Source organism: Danio rerio, chromosome 2 (genome assembly GCF_052040795.2).
Source record: "Danio rerio strain M-AB ecotype USA chromosome 2, GRCz13ab, whole genome shotgun sequence".
NCBI lineage: Eukaryota > Metazoa > Chordata > Actinopteri > Cypriniformes > Danionidae > Danio > Danio rerio.
This window is the reverse complement of record NC_141022.1, coordinates 41,365,579-41,382,842: the sequence shown is the minus strand read 5'-3', so window position 1 is coordinate 41,382,842 and position 17,264 is coordinate 41,365,579. Positions and strand designations below refer to the sequence as shown.

At 36.2% G+C, this 17,264-nt stretch overlaps 2 protein-coding genes across 4 annotated transcripts; one reads left to right on the top strand and one right to left on the bottom strand.

Annotated features, from left to right (window-relative positions):
* Nucleotides 1-15: 15 nt before the first annotated feature.
* apol1 (apolipoprotein L1) lies at nt 16-6,926 on the bottom strand. Of its 3 annotated transcripts, none has more exon segments than NM_001030138.2 (11): nt 16-1,599; nt 1,676-1,727; nt 3,215-3,254; nt 3,345-3,422; nt 4,016-4,078; nt 4,161-4,217; nt 4,338-4,412; nt 5,499-5,564; nt 5,752-5,826; nt 5,991-6,063; nt 6,749-6,926. In NM_001030138.2, coding segments are annotated over 10 exon segments (1,398 nt in total). In that variant the 5' UTR covers nt 6,048-6,063; nt 6,749-6,926; the 3' UTR covers nt 16-764.
* Nucleotides 6,927-7,409: 483 nt separating this feature from the next.
* Nucleotides 7,410-12,785, top strand: cbln9 (cerebellin 9). Its single transcript, NM_001030139.3, is given in 3 exon segments — nt 7,410-7,636; nt 12,096-12,233; nt 12,310-12,785. Coding segments are annotated over 3 exon segments (597 nt in total). The 5' UTR covers nt 7,410-7,467; the 3' UTR covers nt 12,600-12,785.
* Nucleotides 12,786-17,264: the final 4,479 nt, after the last annotated feature.

Below are 17,264 nucleotides of genomic sequence, written 5' to 3'. Positions count from 1 at the left end.
CACAAATGCCCCCAATAAAGAATATCTTATATTTTATTTTACATACAAAATAAAAAGTGAAAATACCTTCATTTTAAAGGTACTAAAGACTGTCACAAACTTGCAGTGACATTATGGGTATAATACATTACAGACAGACAGATATACATAGACAGACAGATAAAGAGGCACATGGATAGATAAATAAATAAGAGCATCGATGACACATTTGGCAATAGCAGATGTACAATAACATAATAAATGTTTAAAAAACAAATGTTTTAGCAGCAGTTACAAAATCCACACCATGTTGTCAGGAGTGCATTATTGCATGTGCTTAGAGGGGCTAGGAGCCTACTAACTTCACAAATCAAATAAAAATAATTTAAGGTTTGCTAATAATTATTCTGAAATCCGTATGACACTTCTGAAGCAACAACAAAATAAATGTCTCCAACAGTATCTGCTGTGTACAATTCAGACTCTCAGTGGCAGAAAAGTGCTTGAAAACAGATAAGGCAGTGATTAGCGTGTTTAGCTTACTGGTGATTAATGTAGATCTTAGACTTTAATCCTTTTAAAAGCAGCAGTTACACTTTAAAATAAAATGAAGTGGATATAGTCCTTAAAAACAAGGTAAGACCACAGATTTACTGTGCTTTAAAATAAGAGAAGCCACTATAGTTATATAACCATATCATTTATACACCATCTTGTGAGAGTAGAAAAAGGCAGGGTAAAAAACCCAGTGGTAATAAACCCAGAGGAACTTATACAGAAGTTTGTCAAGATGTTTGGTCTTCTTTCACCGTGGTGGTCATGCGCAGCTCATCTCGAATGATATTGAGCTCCATCAAGCCCTCGTGTAACTGTTCTGCCACTTCTCTGATTTTAGCAGCAAATTCTGACTTGGCACCATTTTTCAGCTCATGGGAGTCCTTGGCCACAAAGTAGATGTCCATCCCAACAAAAAGCCCCGTCAGAACACCTGTGGATATGCTAGCGATCTGCACAGCACGTGCCGCAGTGGTTCCTGCCACATTGGCTATCTGCATCACACGCATAATCTCATTAGCATTAGTTAGAATAGCTTTGCCTGCCATGGCACCGTCCTCATAGACGTTATCAAAACATGGGAAGTCTCGATTATAAGCATGCTTCTTCATCTTATTCAGGTTGAACTTGCGCAGGTTTGTTATGCCTTGCTTGATGAACTTCATGCATTTGTTAAGGTCACCCATCTTTGCCTGGTAGTCTCCCACAATGCGTTCCACCTTCTTGCGATCCAATGAGTTGTTGACGGTACTGGTTATGCCAGCAGATGCAGAGGTAAGCCCACCTGCCATGGCAACACCCAGACCAACCGCAGTGACAATCAGAGAGGTTCCCATGGTAAAAGGAGCCAAGATGAGGCCAGTTATGGTAGCTACACCTCCCACAGCGCTGGTGGAGCCACCGGTGATCTGGGCTATTTTGGTCTTCTTATTGAAGCGGTCCAGGCCATCTGCAATAGCATGCAGGTCGACCACGTGCTGCCACAGTCCTTCTGCTCGCTCCGAGAAAAGTTTGTTAAACACACGTATGCCCTTTTGCACCTTGTCAGCGGTTACAGCAAAAGCCCTGAGAAAAAGCGGCTGGTCAGTCACATTTACTTTATTTGTCCTGTCACATGAACACAAAATGAATGCGGGCTTACTTGGCTTCCTCTTTCTCAGTCATGTTGTCATTTTTGGGCATGTCCTCCCATTCTGAAATGGAAAAAAACAATGGGTACAGTAAATGTACAATAAGTAAGTGTAATGGAAAAATCTGCTTTCTTAATTCATATTTAGTAATCAACAGTATACTAACAACAAGGTTAATATATAATAAATAAGATGAATGAGTTTCTTTATACAAATGTACAAAGGGTCTTTTTCTTTTGTAATTTGATTGTGGTGTAAGGGTTGAAACACCTAAGGAAGCACCCATGGCGGTTGAGTGAATCTCAAACTGTCTGGTCTTATTCAACTTCATTTTAATTAAATTTTTAAAGCAGGAATATGATATTTCCACAACATCCCAGGTTTATTCTGATTGCGTATTCCTATATACATTTCTGAAGAGCGCTAAATACATCCCCATACATCCACCAGAGGCCGCTGTTGACTGACTGACTGACCAATCGGCCGATCCCCCCAATGCTTCCACTTCCCCTAAACCCATCCAATAGTGTTTTAAAAAGCACCGATTGATTGACCAGCGCCCAACCCCTTCCCTAAACCCAACCTCAGTATTTTAAAAAGCAATGCAGAAAAAGCAAAGCCCCCTGATTTTTACCTTGTTTTCAGATTTTACCACATTCACGCCGTGTTATTTACTTGCTTATTTTATTTTTTTGCTTCTGTTTTTGTCTTACCTGCTTTCTGAAATCGTTCTTTACTGGATCAACTCTGCTCTACATTTTAAGTCTGCCAACGTACGTTTTAAGGTACCAGACAAACTGGTAACAGGAGAAAAACTGTCCATACAGGAGTAAGCGGTCAGCTGGTAAACGAGAAAGGAACGGCGTCATACATTCCCCGTGACATTCATTTTAAAGGCGAAATGCAGTCTTGCGTAGCTCTGGCTACATAATCCGCAATCTCTAGAAACGTATATAGGACTATGCTTTTAGAATAAGCCTATGTTACATTAACTACACAACACCATTTTCAACTAAAAATAGAAAACTGTTTGTAACAGGTGGTTCATTCCACTGTGTTGATACCTGGTAAAGTAGAGAATAAGACTTTGGAAACTGAAGAAATATTTACATGACAACAGCATTTTAGGGGCCTGAAAACTTCTGAACAATGAGTAGACTCTAAAAAACTCTAAGCCTATTGTTCAGAAATTACATTAAAAGTAAGGTTATCTGGCCTATAATACATCAACTTAGCCATTTTTGTGAATTTGCTTGAATGGTGAACAATTTGACAACATTGCTATTTGTCTGCAAGCGTTTTCAAAAAAATGCAAGGGAAAAACTCAGTGTTTAGTAAAGAATTGTCATGCAGACACCCTTCGTTTTAAAGTTAAAGCAAGGATGTCCAAACCTGCTTCTGGAGGGCCAATGTTTTAGATTAAACCCTATTTAAACAGACATGACAGCAATTAAACACTTTTGAATTCACTGGAAACTTCCAGGCGTGAGTGCTAGTGCTAAATACAAGAATGTGGGCAATTGTGGACAAACATGGCGGGACAAACTCACGTTCCACAGTGTTCCACCAATCCATGAGGCCCTCAAGATCCTGTGACAAACACATTTAGGATCATTTAAATATGATCTTTTTAATATGGACTCTAAAGCAAAGGCAAGGCTCTATACTTGTAGAACCAACCTCCTCATCCTCTCTCTGAGTTTCACTTAATCGAAAGTCGTCCAGCCATTCCATGAGGGTCTTCTTGTGGTCTTTAGTCTGATTATAAACAAAAAGTTATGTGAGGTTTATTCTGCAAGCGAAGATTGGACAACAATGTGTAAAGGAGAACTTGATGGGAAACTTCCAATGCAGAAATCCACATTAATTGCAGAAGTTGTGAGTCAAAATGGAAGGTAGTTTCTACATGTAGTTTGATTTTGTCAGAGGTTGCAAAAAAAAACCAAAACTTGTTTTTTTTTTTGTGCCTGCACTTTAAAAGAAAAAGGTCCTATAGGGTCCTAAAATCTAGTTTAATTACTGTTTTTCCTGTGTTGTGTAAAAAGAAAAGTTGAGTACACACCACACCAACAGACACTGACACTCATGGATAAGCACCAGATTAAACGTCACTTCTCAAACATTCTACAAGCCAACATAAGCCAATTCAGCATGTTTAATTGCTGAAAACAAGCTCGGACAGACGCTAACACAAACTGCTCTTACTCTTTGCAGACATAAAAAATTCCAACAGCTAATCTACTGTCCTGACCTGTAGTATCAAACTTTCCTATATTTGAAACCACTACAGTCTCTCGGTTTTCATTTTATGCCTGTTGAGTATTATGTTTTATATTAGGATATTACAGTACCTCTGCAACAACACTGCCAGCTCCAATATTTTGGTCTTCATTTTTCTTCTGTGTTGTTTTGTTCTGAAATAACAGCACATGACTCCAGTGAATAACAATTTTGAGCGTTTTTAAAAAGCAAGTAAGGAAAACAAATTGTGTTTACCTTTGCTGCAACCTGAGGCATAAAAGGATTTTTGGGTTTCTTTTTTTGTCCTTTTTGCTGTAAAAATGTCAAATAAAGTAATGTTATTTACTGGGAACCGAGTCCAGATTACCCATTTTGAAACATACAATAATAAAACCAGCAGTATTCACTTCAAATGATAAAGTAGGTGCTTACTGTTGGATTTTCCTCTTCTCTAGCTTCTCTAGGTGTCTCAGCCACCTTCTTTTCCAGGACCTCATTCTTATCAACCTGCAATGATAAGTAAAATCCAGGAGCCTATGATTCCCCAGGCCTACATTTCAAAAAATAACTTCAAATGACTGTTTATCTGGCCTATAATCTGTTTTAAGGAGAAAAGCAAGATACAAAACCAAATTTATTTTAAACAGAAGCAACTTTATATAACAAATCATGCTTGTCATACCAAAAAAATCACTAATTGCTGAATGCTTTGCACAAGTGTTTAAATGATCGCTTTGCTACTTGTTTATAGCTATTTAATTCAGTTCAACTCATCTTTATTTCTATAGCGCTTTTTAAAATGTAGACTGTTTCAAAGCAGATTAACAAGAAAATAGAAAGCCATAATATAGCCACAATATCTCAAAATTTGGAAAATTCTAGCAAGTCAGGCAGGCAGGAGAGCAGTGGTAGAATGCTGGTGTAGTTCTACTTGAATTAAAACTGATAATTTATCCTGTGCTAGACGATCTTATACAGCAAGTCATATTCCACCTGACATTCTGATGTGCATGTATGTACTTGTCTTAAAGGTTTGGTAATAGCCATTTAGGCTGGGCCAACAAAAAGAATGTTGCTGAAAATGCCCAAATGTATGTTCAAATGACTGCTTCCACACTAAGCCACCCTTGTGCAAGATTCCTAGATGAACAGCAGTAACTTTAACCAGTTTTTGTTGAACGTTTCAGTGAAGCTCAGTGTTTAGTGTTTATGATTAATCCTTAGATAAAGCAATTGAAGCCCTTTAAAAATAGTACCATAATGATGTACCATAATATTGTTGCTGTTTCTCTTCTTAAAGAAGTATTGCTTTGTATGCTACAATGACGTATACTACAATAAACTTTAGTTCTTAAACATGTCACAAATTAATATATTTCCCTCCAAAAATTTTGTAGGATCCATGTATCCATGTGATAAGTGGGATAATGTATGGGAGAATGTGAATTTTTATCCTAATAAAATAAATAAAACCATTGATGCAAAACTAGATAACCTTGATAATAGCTTATTATCTAAAAGTCACATTTTTCTCAATGTACCAGAGCTTATACATGGTTTATATAACAAATTAGTGCAAAGATGCGTATATACCTGCCCAAGGATTGGTTGGCCTGCAACATCAGCTAGCTCTTCTGGATTTAAACCTGAACCCATATCCTGGAATAAAAGAACAAATGCATCCTTCACACATAATATTTGATGAAATATTAGTCAATTAGTCTAAAATCAATTAGTTATAGGCAGTCCTATAAGATCCATGGAAAAATGTAAGTCTATGCTGTAATATATCTCGTCAGACTGCAAATAATATCTAAAATTGGGATACGCCTTATAAAATGCCCACCTGCATGAGTTTTGACTCTTTATCATCAGGTTTCTCACTGGGTTCCAAAAACTGTTGTGTTTTTTCCACGCCCTGCTGAGGAAGCAGATGCCTTCCTATTACAACATGCTTTATAATCAGAACTAGCGAAATTAACAACAACTATTAGGTTTGTGGAACCTGAGGTTCATCTCATATGCAATACATGACAAAGTGTAAATAAGAGAGACAGAAAAAACAGATCAAAGGCAGGCACTTACTTTACTAGTGGAGGGCTCACCATCATTTTCCTCGATTTTAAAAACTTCACTGTCCATCTTAATGTCCTCCAAACTGATGACAAACACACAAAAGTACAGAGAGAGTCAAAGATAACATTCATACACTTATTAAACCGTGGATAATGTTGCAGTCAGAAAAAACATCACATGCTGAAGGTTTCCTTTGAACTGAAAGGTCATCGTGAGAGAGAAAGAAAGACGTTTTGTTGAAAAATGACCTTGAAGAATGCTGTGGGGCAAAACAGACTTCAGATCAGCAACATTTGGCATTACACATTAGCATGTCATTAGCCCGAAAGATGACACAGACAGACAGACAGACAGACAGATAAATAGAAGACCCCGCTGAAAATTAATTTTTTTTTACTACAAGGCAATCATGATAACAATCATCAATTGTTTTGCTACACTTTAACCATCTTGGTGTGAAAAGGTAATATAATATAATATAATATAATATAATATAATATAATATAATATAATATAATATAATATAATATAATATAATATAATATATAGCACTGCTGTAACACGTTAGTAATACAAAGTAACGTTAACTGTGGTTGGTAAGTTAGTTGCTGTATCTGGCAAGACACAGTCAAGTCAAATCAAGGCATTTAACAAATATAATCAGTGCCTCTTCTGCTTGTTTCCTGAACAGTGTTGCATAATAAGTTAATATAATCAATGTAATGAAACGTTGTCCTTAAAAGTTTGACAAGTCATGCTCAACTTACTTCACACCGCCGACCTCCGAGGGAAAATAACTGCGTTAAAAGAGTAAAGTGAGACGAAAATTAACACGTGATCTATCTATAAAATGAAACACAATTGTTTGGTTTAAACAAATCTCATGTTATTTTCTCATAGTTCGTCAAACTGTGTGAGAGTGTTGTGAAGTATCGCAATGTCATCAACTCCGCCCTTTGTGCAGTGCTTGTTGTGCCTCGTTTTGTAAATCCACGGACTGCAGGTGGTGCTAGAGACGTACTACACTGAGAGAGTGCTCGTTTGTTTACAGTGTCACATGAACCTGAAAATAAACCTTTAACTTTATTAACACAAATGAAAACAAACAGAGAAATCTAATTTATGCTGTTTTAATACTAATTAAAGTGGCCAAATGTCCCCACAATATATACTATAATACCAGTATTTCTGTCATTGTGGAAATATTTTGGTTCCCATGAAAAGAAATCTTGCAAATTTGTATATATAGCTACAAAAATGCTGAATGTTTTCTGTGAGGGTTGTGTTTTAGTGTAGGGACTTCAATGAGAGAAAAAACAGCATGAAAATCACATGTGGATATAGTCTCCACATGTTGGCCTTGGGTGTTTGCAGTCCAAAGTTTATTGGTCCTTTTAAATAATTACATAAGTTGTGGTTTAGAATGGTACTTACAGAATAATACTCAGTTAGTACGCTTCACCATAACGAGACAGAACAATACATAATGTTGCTTTTTATAACAATCCTAATGTTCAATGTTTGGACCACAATGGCAGCAAGTTTATTTTCACCAAATATAAACATCATTGAAGAACTGGAAAAATTTAAAATCATGGAAACAAAGATCAAATCCATGGAGCAGAAAATTGAGCAACTAAAAGCAGAAAATGCAGGTAATGTAACTTAAAGCAAAAAAATAGTTTGCTTTTCAAGGTGTATATTAACAAGTTCAACCACAAAAGCAATTTCCAGTGCAAGAACGTTTTTAACAGCACTAATCTTAAACATTGTGGAATTTGTAAAAACTAAGTTATTAAATCTGTGATCTTCACTGTCTATGTGCTCAAGTAATGATGATTTCATTATTTTAGTGCAAACAAACTGGAGGTTAGACAGATCAACATTGAAGAATATTATCTAATAAAATGAAGATAACAGATCACAGTCTTCGACAAATCTCAAAATGTAAAGCCTTCCACAAAAGTTTTTTTTTTTTTTGCAAATAAAGTAATTCTTATTAATAATTATTGCTAAACAAAAATTATTGACACAAGCAAAAGAGCTGGAGACAAGCTTATTTTGATTTTATTTTATGTATTTATTTATTTATTTATTGTAGTTACACCATGGTAACTGCAAATTAATTGGTTGTATTCTTATCTTCTTTACACAATGTTGGTGTTTTAGTTTATTTTTTTTATATAAATTTTGGTTCATTGTATAATTTCTGTATTGTTTTTAGGGTGACAATTTTAACATCTGTCCAGGGACAACGGATGAAAACTAGCTTTCGGGCTAACTCTGGTGCATTTGCAGCAATGCTAATTAAAGAACATTGTCCCTGCAAAAATAAAATAAAATAAAATAAAATAAAATAAAATAAAATAAAATAAAATAAAATAAAATAAAATAAAATGAATAAAAATAAAATAAAATTTCCCAGAGATCGGTTGCGGCTGTGAGGGCATCCGCTGTGTAAAAATGTGCTGGATAATTTGGCGGTTCATTCCGCTGTGGCGACCCCGCAATAAAAAAGGGACTAAGCCAACAAGAAAATGAATAAATGAATGAATAATATAAGATAAAATAAAATAAAAAAACTAATGTGTACTTAGAGTATTGTAGGGTCCAGCCAGTTGGTCCAATAACGGTATCCAATGGTGGATGAAGGTTCACTGCATGTTCGGTCTTTCCAGTGCACAATGTTGATTTATATTAAACTTAACTCATATCTGACTCCAATTTTAGTATGAGGTGGTTTAGAATAATAATATATTTATCCTCGTTTTATCTGACTCCAATTATAAAACATGAGAAGATTATTTTGTTTCCTTTCACATTATTTTAGATTATGATTGAATATTCTTTTGATTTGTTATTATACCTTATTCTCATTTACTCAGATTCCTATAGCATCCCGAGTCTTGCACCGGCCGGGTATACAATCTCTTAATACAAGCTTGTCAGTCTTGGTCATTAAACAGAGGCGATTAACCACTCTCCTAAGAAGGCAGAACCCTACTTACTCAATTTAGGAGATTTTTATCTGGTCCCCATAGATCTGTTATCTACTAATTCAAGACAAAGTATTTTAATAATAATCGCACAGGATTATACGTTTGTAGATGAAGGCCTAAATATCCACATTTAAATTAGTTTCAACAATATTTTGTTGTTCTAAATAGTTGGCCTTTTACAGTCCAAGTATACTTGAATTAATGCCAATTTATTAGTCGGATCTCTAACAACATTGTATAGCGTGCCACGCTGCTCCGTCTAACATGTTTTAGTCCGTTACTAATCTGTACAGTGGCTTGTAGTGCTATGGACAACAACATTTATCAGTGATAATAACACGAGGTTTGATTCAAAACATAATTTATTAGTCAGGTAAATGTATTATGCCAATTCAATCAGTCAATTCATAAACGATCAATACAAAACATTAAATTTTTAAAGATAAATCCAAGATGAAAAAGATGCATTCCTGACTTTTTAATATACATAACATGGGGCAGACCCCATGTTATGGGCTGATCTGGTTAGGCAGAATCGCCCTGAATCTTTCTCAGGCCCCGTTTACACTAATGCGTTTTAGTTTGAAAACGCATAAGTTTTGCTACGGTTACGCCATCCGTCCACACTACGCCGGAGTTCTCGAGCGCCGAAAACGGAGCGTTTCGAAAACGCTGGTGAGGCCGTTTTCATTCTAAAACGCTGCTGCTCCGTCTCAGTGTGGATGATGGAAAACGGAGACATCTAAAAACGGAGGCGGGGCTGCAGACATTCGCCTCTCTGATTGGGGCTTTTCCTGAATATTAAGTAGCCTAACACGCACAGTTCAGTCCTGCATCTTCTCCGTGTAAGTTAAAACTTCGCAAGTTTGATCATGGCTGCAGTCTCTTCTTCTCAGTTTGATATGGAAAACAGACTATACCGAGGACACGGGTAAATCTTCAAAGGGAACAGTGTACTTTATAACTTCATTCACATCACCCTGGCTACGTTGTTTCACTTTCTCAACAATAAAATGTAAACATGATATAAGGAACTGCCTATTTTCATTTTAATATTAACAACTAAACAGACAGCAGAAATGTTGAGGCGCCGTGCTGCAAATATGAGCGTCATCTTCACTGTGTGCATAGTTATAACAAAACGGAGCCGATAACAACTGCCTCTTCAATTTCAGTGAAAATACGAAACACACCCTCTCTTTGCTGAATATCAGTTTTAATCGATAATGGCCATTATAAAAGTATAACATACAATAAGTTTATACATTATAGGAAATAAAGGCAAGCGATCAGTCAATATACAGAATGTACGTGCTTACATTAATCATTAACTTATCTTTGCGCTTAGCCAAAACACGTTACCTGAGAACAAGTAATAGATTCCAATGTCCAATGAATATGTCGTTAAATAAAGACAACAAGATGAAAGAAATATTCCGTTTAATAAATATAGTGAGGTTAGATCCAGCGGGAGATGCTTGATGAGAAGTCCGACTAGCAGAGCTCTCATCTGGGTAGATTGGCTACAGCGCTTGCCTGAGAGTGTGTGTGTGGTCACGTGATGTGCGTTTTCAGCGTTTTGGTGTGGACGGAGAGCTGTTCAGAAACGCTGGGTAAAACGCGAGTGTGGACGCGGATCGTTTTCATTCTAAAACGCCGTTTTAAAACTAAAACGCACTAGTGTAAACGGGGCCTCAGACCTTACCTTAAATAATCCAAGAATTCCCTCAAGGAAGGGGGTGTGAACAACAAAAGGCATTCACACTTAGGGAAAAGTCACACCCTTCACAGTGGTTCAAAAGATGCCTGAAGTTATATATTTATTGTGTTGATTATGTCTATTTCTGAGAGAATGAGACCATTGTACCAATCGCACTGAGACATTTCAAATGATATCAAACATGATAGTTAAAGTCAGTTTGGTTAATCTAGAACATTCAAACATTGAAATGACCATATGCGTGAGTTGGGGGGATGAAGCTGAGTTTCAGCATACTCAGATGCAAATGCAGCAGGAACTGGTTTTTCCCGCATTCCCCCCTGGTGGGTTGTGGAGTCCATTGGCCCTGTTTTTAGCTCATGTTTTGAATTGTCAAAGACATAAAAAATATTTGTAATATTTCAGTTCTTACAGTATCAATACCTGATGATATAAGTAAATGCCATGGTTTAATTTTACTTTTAGGGCAGGCTTTATGGTAAGTAAATTATATTATTATTGTATTTAGTCTGAAAATGTAGAACTGGACTTTGAAAGTGCTACTAATTGACCAACATTAATAGGATCCCAAGAATAAAAGTTTGCTCACTTTCTTCTGTTGAACACAAAATTAGATATTTTGAAGAAAGCTGAAAGGTGTAATTGTTGACTTCCATAACAGGAAAAAAATCAAGGACCTTTTTGTTGATGTTTAACAGAAGAAAACAAAGCAAAGAAAGGTTTTAAACAAGTAGAGTGTGAGTAAATAATGACAGAATTTTAATTTTGGGGTGAGCTTTACCATTAAAGTATCAAAATGGAACTTGCCGTTAAACATTTTCCTAACATAATAGAAACCAATTCATTAAACAGACAAAAGTCAACATTACATTCATTTATTTTTTAGTCCTCACGAAAAGAAGCTAAGACATTTTTAAACAAGAGGCTTATGTTTCGGGGTAGATCTAGCCTCACATGATAGAATAGACAGTTTATACAGTATACAAATTGTCTTTAGATAGACCTGAAATTACATTGTGATAAACAGGGCCAGATAGTTCACCTTGTGCTCAATAGTTTATACGGGAAGGTAAGAATAAATATTTGTAAGCCAAAGTCCCTAAGACTGTTCAATAACAGATTAGGGTTTGGGAAGTTGTTAAGTTCAATAAGGACAGCGTTGAAGCTGGAAATGATATTTTTGTATGTGGTGGCCATAAAGGCACAGGATTTTAGAAAATACCAAACTTATACACGTCATGAAATTAAGAACTTGCAGCAAATAAGTAACTAATAAGCAAGAATAAATATTATTTTTAATGTGGTTTAATGGAAAGATGTTCTTTTTCATCGGTTGGTCATATTCTTCATGTTCTTTTCTTTTCTAATTGATTGATTGACTGATTTACTTTGCAGGAAGGGTGAAAGTAGCCTTTTCAACCTCACTGTCAGATTCATCGGGTATGATATATATCGGCCCTTTTGCACAGGAAACTGATCTTGTGTATAATAAAGTATTTACCAACATTGGAAATGCATATGATTGTGATACAGGTAAATAAATAAAAATATATCCAGTGCTATGACAATTTCATCTGGTCATTTGTCAAGTTTCTGCTGTTCTCAACAGGAATATTTACTGCCCCAGTAAAAGGAGTTTATTTCTTCAACCTTGTGCTCTTCACTAATGATGCCGTATCAGCCGGGGTGAAACTGCTAAGGAATGGTAAACTTGTGATTGCAGTGACAGATAACCCCCCTGCAAAAAACGGAGACTATGAGGACACAGCGAGCAACTCGGTCAGTCTTCTTTTGGAAGAAGGGGACCAAATAAGCCTAAAACTCTTGGAGAACCGTCGTATCTACACAGATGGGTTCAAACGTAACACCTTTAGTGGACACCTTCTTTTTACTATCTAAAGTTGTATGTATTAAGATACAATAAGAAGCAAAATCTAAAGCTGAGAAGTGAAAAAAAGCTTTAAATTCAATGACGCAAAAATATGAAAGTATATGACAAAAATAAGTGACAAATACGTTTGCAAACATGCACTTCTGTCTGTTAATTATTACTAATAAATAAAAACTTTCATTGTCAAGCATCATATTTATTTGTTGTGTATACCGATTGCTTTGTATATTTGAATATAAAATTATATATTGCTGGTAAAGACTGAATTCTGTCTCTAAAATGACAATAGACCACACTATTGTCTTTCTTTTTTCTTTTTTCTTTCTTTTAAAACCTGTTTTCACACATTTTAATCTGATTTTACTTATTTTTATTCTTTGTTTTTATTTTCATATACTGGTTTCTTTTATTCCTGTAAAGTACTTTGAATTACGATTGTGTATGAAATGTGCTATACAAACGTCTCATCCGTCTTTCAGATGAGACAGTAAACCGAGGTCCTGTCTCTCTGTGGTCGTTAAAAATCCCCAGATGTCCTCTGAAAAAGAGAAGGGGTTTAACTCTGGCATGCTGGCCAAATTTGCCCACAGGCCTCTGTCTGCATGGCCTCCAAACCATCCCCATATCATAATGGGCTCTGTGCACAGCTAAAGTTTTAAAGCCAATGTAACCCAGGTTACCAACAGAAACAGGATTAAATTAATTAATTAAATATGCTGAACTTATAGTTTTTCTCTTTCTGTTTTGCAAATTACCTTTATAGCCAATTAGAATACATTAAAATATTTTTTTATCTGTAAAAGCGATCTAAAAGAGTTTAGAATATCATGTGACGTCTTTCCGGTTCCGATCACTGACGCGGGTAGATTTCGCGCGCACTCGCATCGGCGGAGCAGACGAGAGCAGACGCAGATTTAGATTCTCTCTCTACATTAAGTTGTATTGAAATGGAAAATAAGAGATTTTTTGATTTAATGTTGAATTATATGTGTCTAAAGACAATATAGAAGGAAGTGATGCTAGAAGAAACCGTTTATGTGAGTTAAATATAGTTTAATTAGTTAATGATCGTGACGGAGCTGATTACAAGCAGCCTGGCTAATGTGTAACTAGCTCCATTAGGAGATCGTCTGAAAGGAAACGCGATTAAAGTTAAATGCTGAAAAAGAGAATAAGCAAAAGGATTGAGTGAAGAATTTCTTCGCATTAAAAAGATCAAAAGTTCATCTGGTTTTGGTGAGTTAACTTTTGTTTCATTTATTAGTTAATAAATGTAAATGTATTAGAAATAGTGCTCATTGTAAGTCAAATGTAAGTGAATATGTATTATAAGTTCATTTAATTCTTAATGATATTATAAGAAAATGTGAATATGGTTTTATATGTGAAATGTAATTCCTATTTTGATGCTGTAATAGATACCACATGTGTGTTATGAAATTTATATTAATGATGATTTTGTGACCTTGTTTTCAAGGTCAGGTTTTTTTTTTGTTGTTGTTTGTTTGTTTTATTTTTCCTCCTTTACCTGGATTGGTGCCATCGTTGTGCTCCTGTGTGATCTGTTGATTTGATGCTGGATTGGGATTGGAGCTTATTGGATTCTGGATTCGTTCTAACTCCTGTGTTCGCTAAAGGGGTTGGGACTGGCGAGCCATACGAACCGAACTTCAAATTGTCATTGTGTGAAACTGATACTTGTTGCCGATCAGGACGGTAGGAAACTGAACTACAAGCACACACAGTCGTTCAATGATTTCTTTTGGGAAAAGGATTCACTCACAGAGGAGAAACTGAGTGACAGACATTTCGTTGTTGCTCCTTGAGATATTTTATATTCACTAAAAAGGTGAATATACACATACTGACTGTATTTTGCAGGAAAAGAAAAGACTTTTAAGAAACTGAATTTATTGAAAGAAAAGAGGGAACTGTGAAGTGATTACAAGTGAACTGTTTTATTGGTTCGTTATTTCATTTATTGTTGATATACCAAGTGGTAATAGGTTTGGGTTTGTTTATTAGTTTTTTTTTAAACGCACAGATTAGAGAAGTAGAATACATACACAAAATTGAGAAATTAATTCAGAAAATAACTTCTTTAATATTTTATTTAATCAAGATTGAATTCTTTACTTACAAGGGAAATTTGTTTTACTGATAAAGAGTGAAGTTTATTTATTTTTTTTTCTGAGAAATTGAAAAGAGTTGAAAGTGAAACCTGTGAAAACATAGGATTATTTTAGTTATATTACATCAACAGTATTGAGTAAAGGTGGTTATACTTACCTAAAATATACTTACCTGTTGTATAAATTCTGGATTTGAAACCTGAAATCAAAAGAGAAACATTTGTGAAACATTATTTTATTATTTTATTTGATATTGAATATTTTGTACCTTGTGACAATTTTATTTTTGTTTCTTATGATTTATTTGCTGATAAATTGAGACTTTACAATTAAATACAAGACAATACAATCAGTTAAAAACCTTATTCGTTGTGTGAGTGGTTCATTATTGTTGTGACACCCTGGTTCTCTGCAGACGAATCTAGGCTTCTGATTTCACTGGTCCATATTCAAAGCCTTTCTCAGGAAAGTGTTACAAAAACTTGGCGAGCCCAGCCAGGAGAATTTAGAGTGTCATACAACAATAGTGGCTTCTCTGTGTGATAGAACAGCGAATAGTTCTACTGACAATAACCATGGATATTGTGAAACATGAGAACGTAAGCGTTTCTGATGCCGTTTTAGTGAGCGGTCTAACGTTATCCGAATCCGATAAAGATCTTGAAGCATGGTTGACACGTTATGGTAGCATCAAACGAACCCTGCTTATTGATAACCCAGCCTCTGAGTTTCATAACCAGGCCATCATAGAGTTTGACAATAGCTCAGCCATGGAAATATTGCGTCCTTTGTTACCATTACGAATTGTGAGTACATCTAATGTAGACACAATTTTTAGCGTGCGCGCTCTGAGCAGTGTTTATTCACAGTCGACTGGTAGCGATATCACTAGAGAGTATTTGGAGGAACTACAAGAAGTCGCTAGACTTAGTGGAAAACCCTTTCAAGAAGTTATTCAGGAGGAGCTAAAGAAACTTAATGCTGCTAGCTCCCTTGCTGAATTCTCTTCCACATCAGACATTGAAAATGATTGTTCAAATTTGATTAATCCTCAGGATCGTCACCCAAAATCTCAATCACAAAATGTAGGCAAAGAGACCACTGTACCCCCGTTGTCAGATAAGGTTTCTTTGTCTAGTGAACCACAACAACCTAAAAATCCAAATTTGACAATGACAGATGAGGCAAATGCAGCACCCACTTATACTGCTTTGCCCATAGACGTAATAAACCCCCCTAACATACAGCGAGTAGTGGTAGAACATCTTGTAAGAACGTCTGATCCTGTATCTGCTCAGCAGATACCAGTGCGCTTGAGGTCATTTTCTGGGAAAACTCCTAGACCGCCTAATGAACCTGATTTTGATACTTGGAGGGCAAGTGTTGGATTCTTGCTTGATGACCCATCAATTTCTGATTTGTCACGCACCAGAAAAATTTTGGATAGTCTTTTGCCACCTGCCTCAGATGTTGTGAAGCATGTTAATCCCCAAGCACTTCCAACAGTTTATTTAGATTTACTGGAGTCAGTTTATGGGTCAGTTGAAGATGGCGATGAATTGCTCGCAAAATTCATGACTCTCTTACAGAACCAAGGAGAGCGACCATCAAGTTATCTGCATAGGTTGCAAGTGATGCTGAATGCAACGGTGCGAAGAGGAGGCATTTCAGAAGCTGAACGTGACCGCAGCTTGTTAAAGCAGTTCATTAGAGGATGTTGGGACAACCAGTTGCTGGTTAATTTGCATCTTGAGCAAAGAAAGACCAACCCTCCTTCATTTGCTGAACTAGTGGTTGCTATTAGAGCTGAGGAGGATAAACAAGCTTCCAAAGATGAGCGCATGCGAAGCCATTTAGGAACAAACAAGTCCAGTCCAAGCTTCTTTAAGTCAAAAGCTATTGTACATCAACTGTCTGCTCATGCTACTGAAGTAGGAGGAGGTGCACATTGTAAAGTGGAAACAGAGTTAAACACACAACCTGCTCTGCTGAAGACTTTATCATCCAAAAAAGGACAGGCTAAATGTCAGGACACTTTAGAATTCTCATCACTGAAAGCTGAGTTAAATGAGTTGAGAGCTCAGGTCCAGGCTATGGAGTCAGCCGTACCTAAAAGAACCTCCTACATTGATTCAAGTGCTAAAGAACTCGCTGAATTAAGAAAACAAGTAGCAGACTTAAAGGGTCAAATGTTAAATATGGAAGCACAAAGCAGTCAAGCACAATCACTACCAAGTTCTAGGAAAAGGTTTGAGACAACTCAACAGGGTGTATCGAGGTTTACACAGCCCCAAACGAACAGAACCAGTCTAAATCGTCCTCGTGCTGGATACTGTTTTCGCTGTGGTGAAGAAGGCCATGTTGTAATAAATTGTGAGAATGACCCAAATCCATCTCAAGTAGATAGAAAGCGACGACTACTGAGAGAGAAACAATCTCAATGGGATTTGCAGAACCAAGTGAAGTCACAGCAGTTAAACTTCAGGCAATCTCTGGAGTAGGGCATGCAGAGATTGGGACTGAGTTTAAAAGCCCTAAACA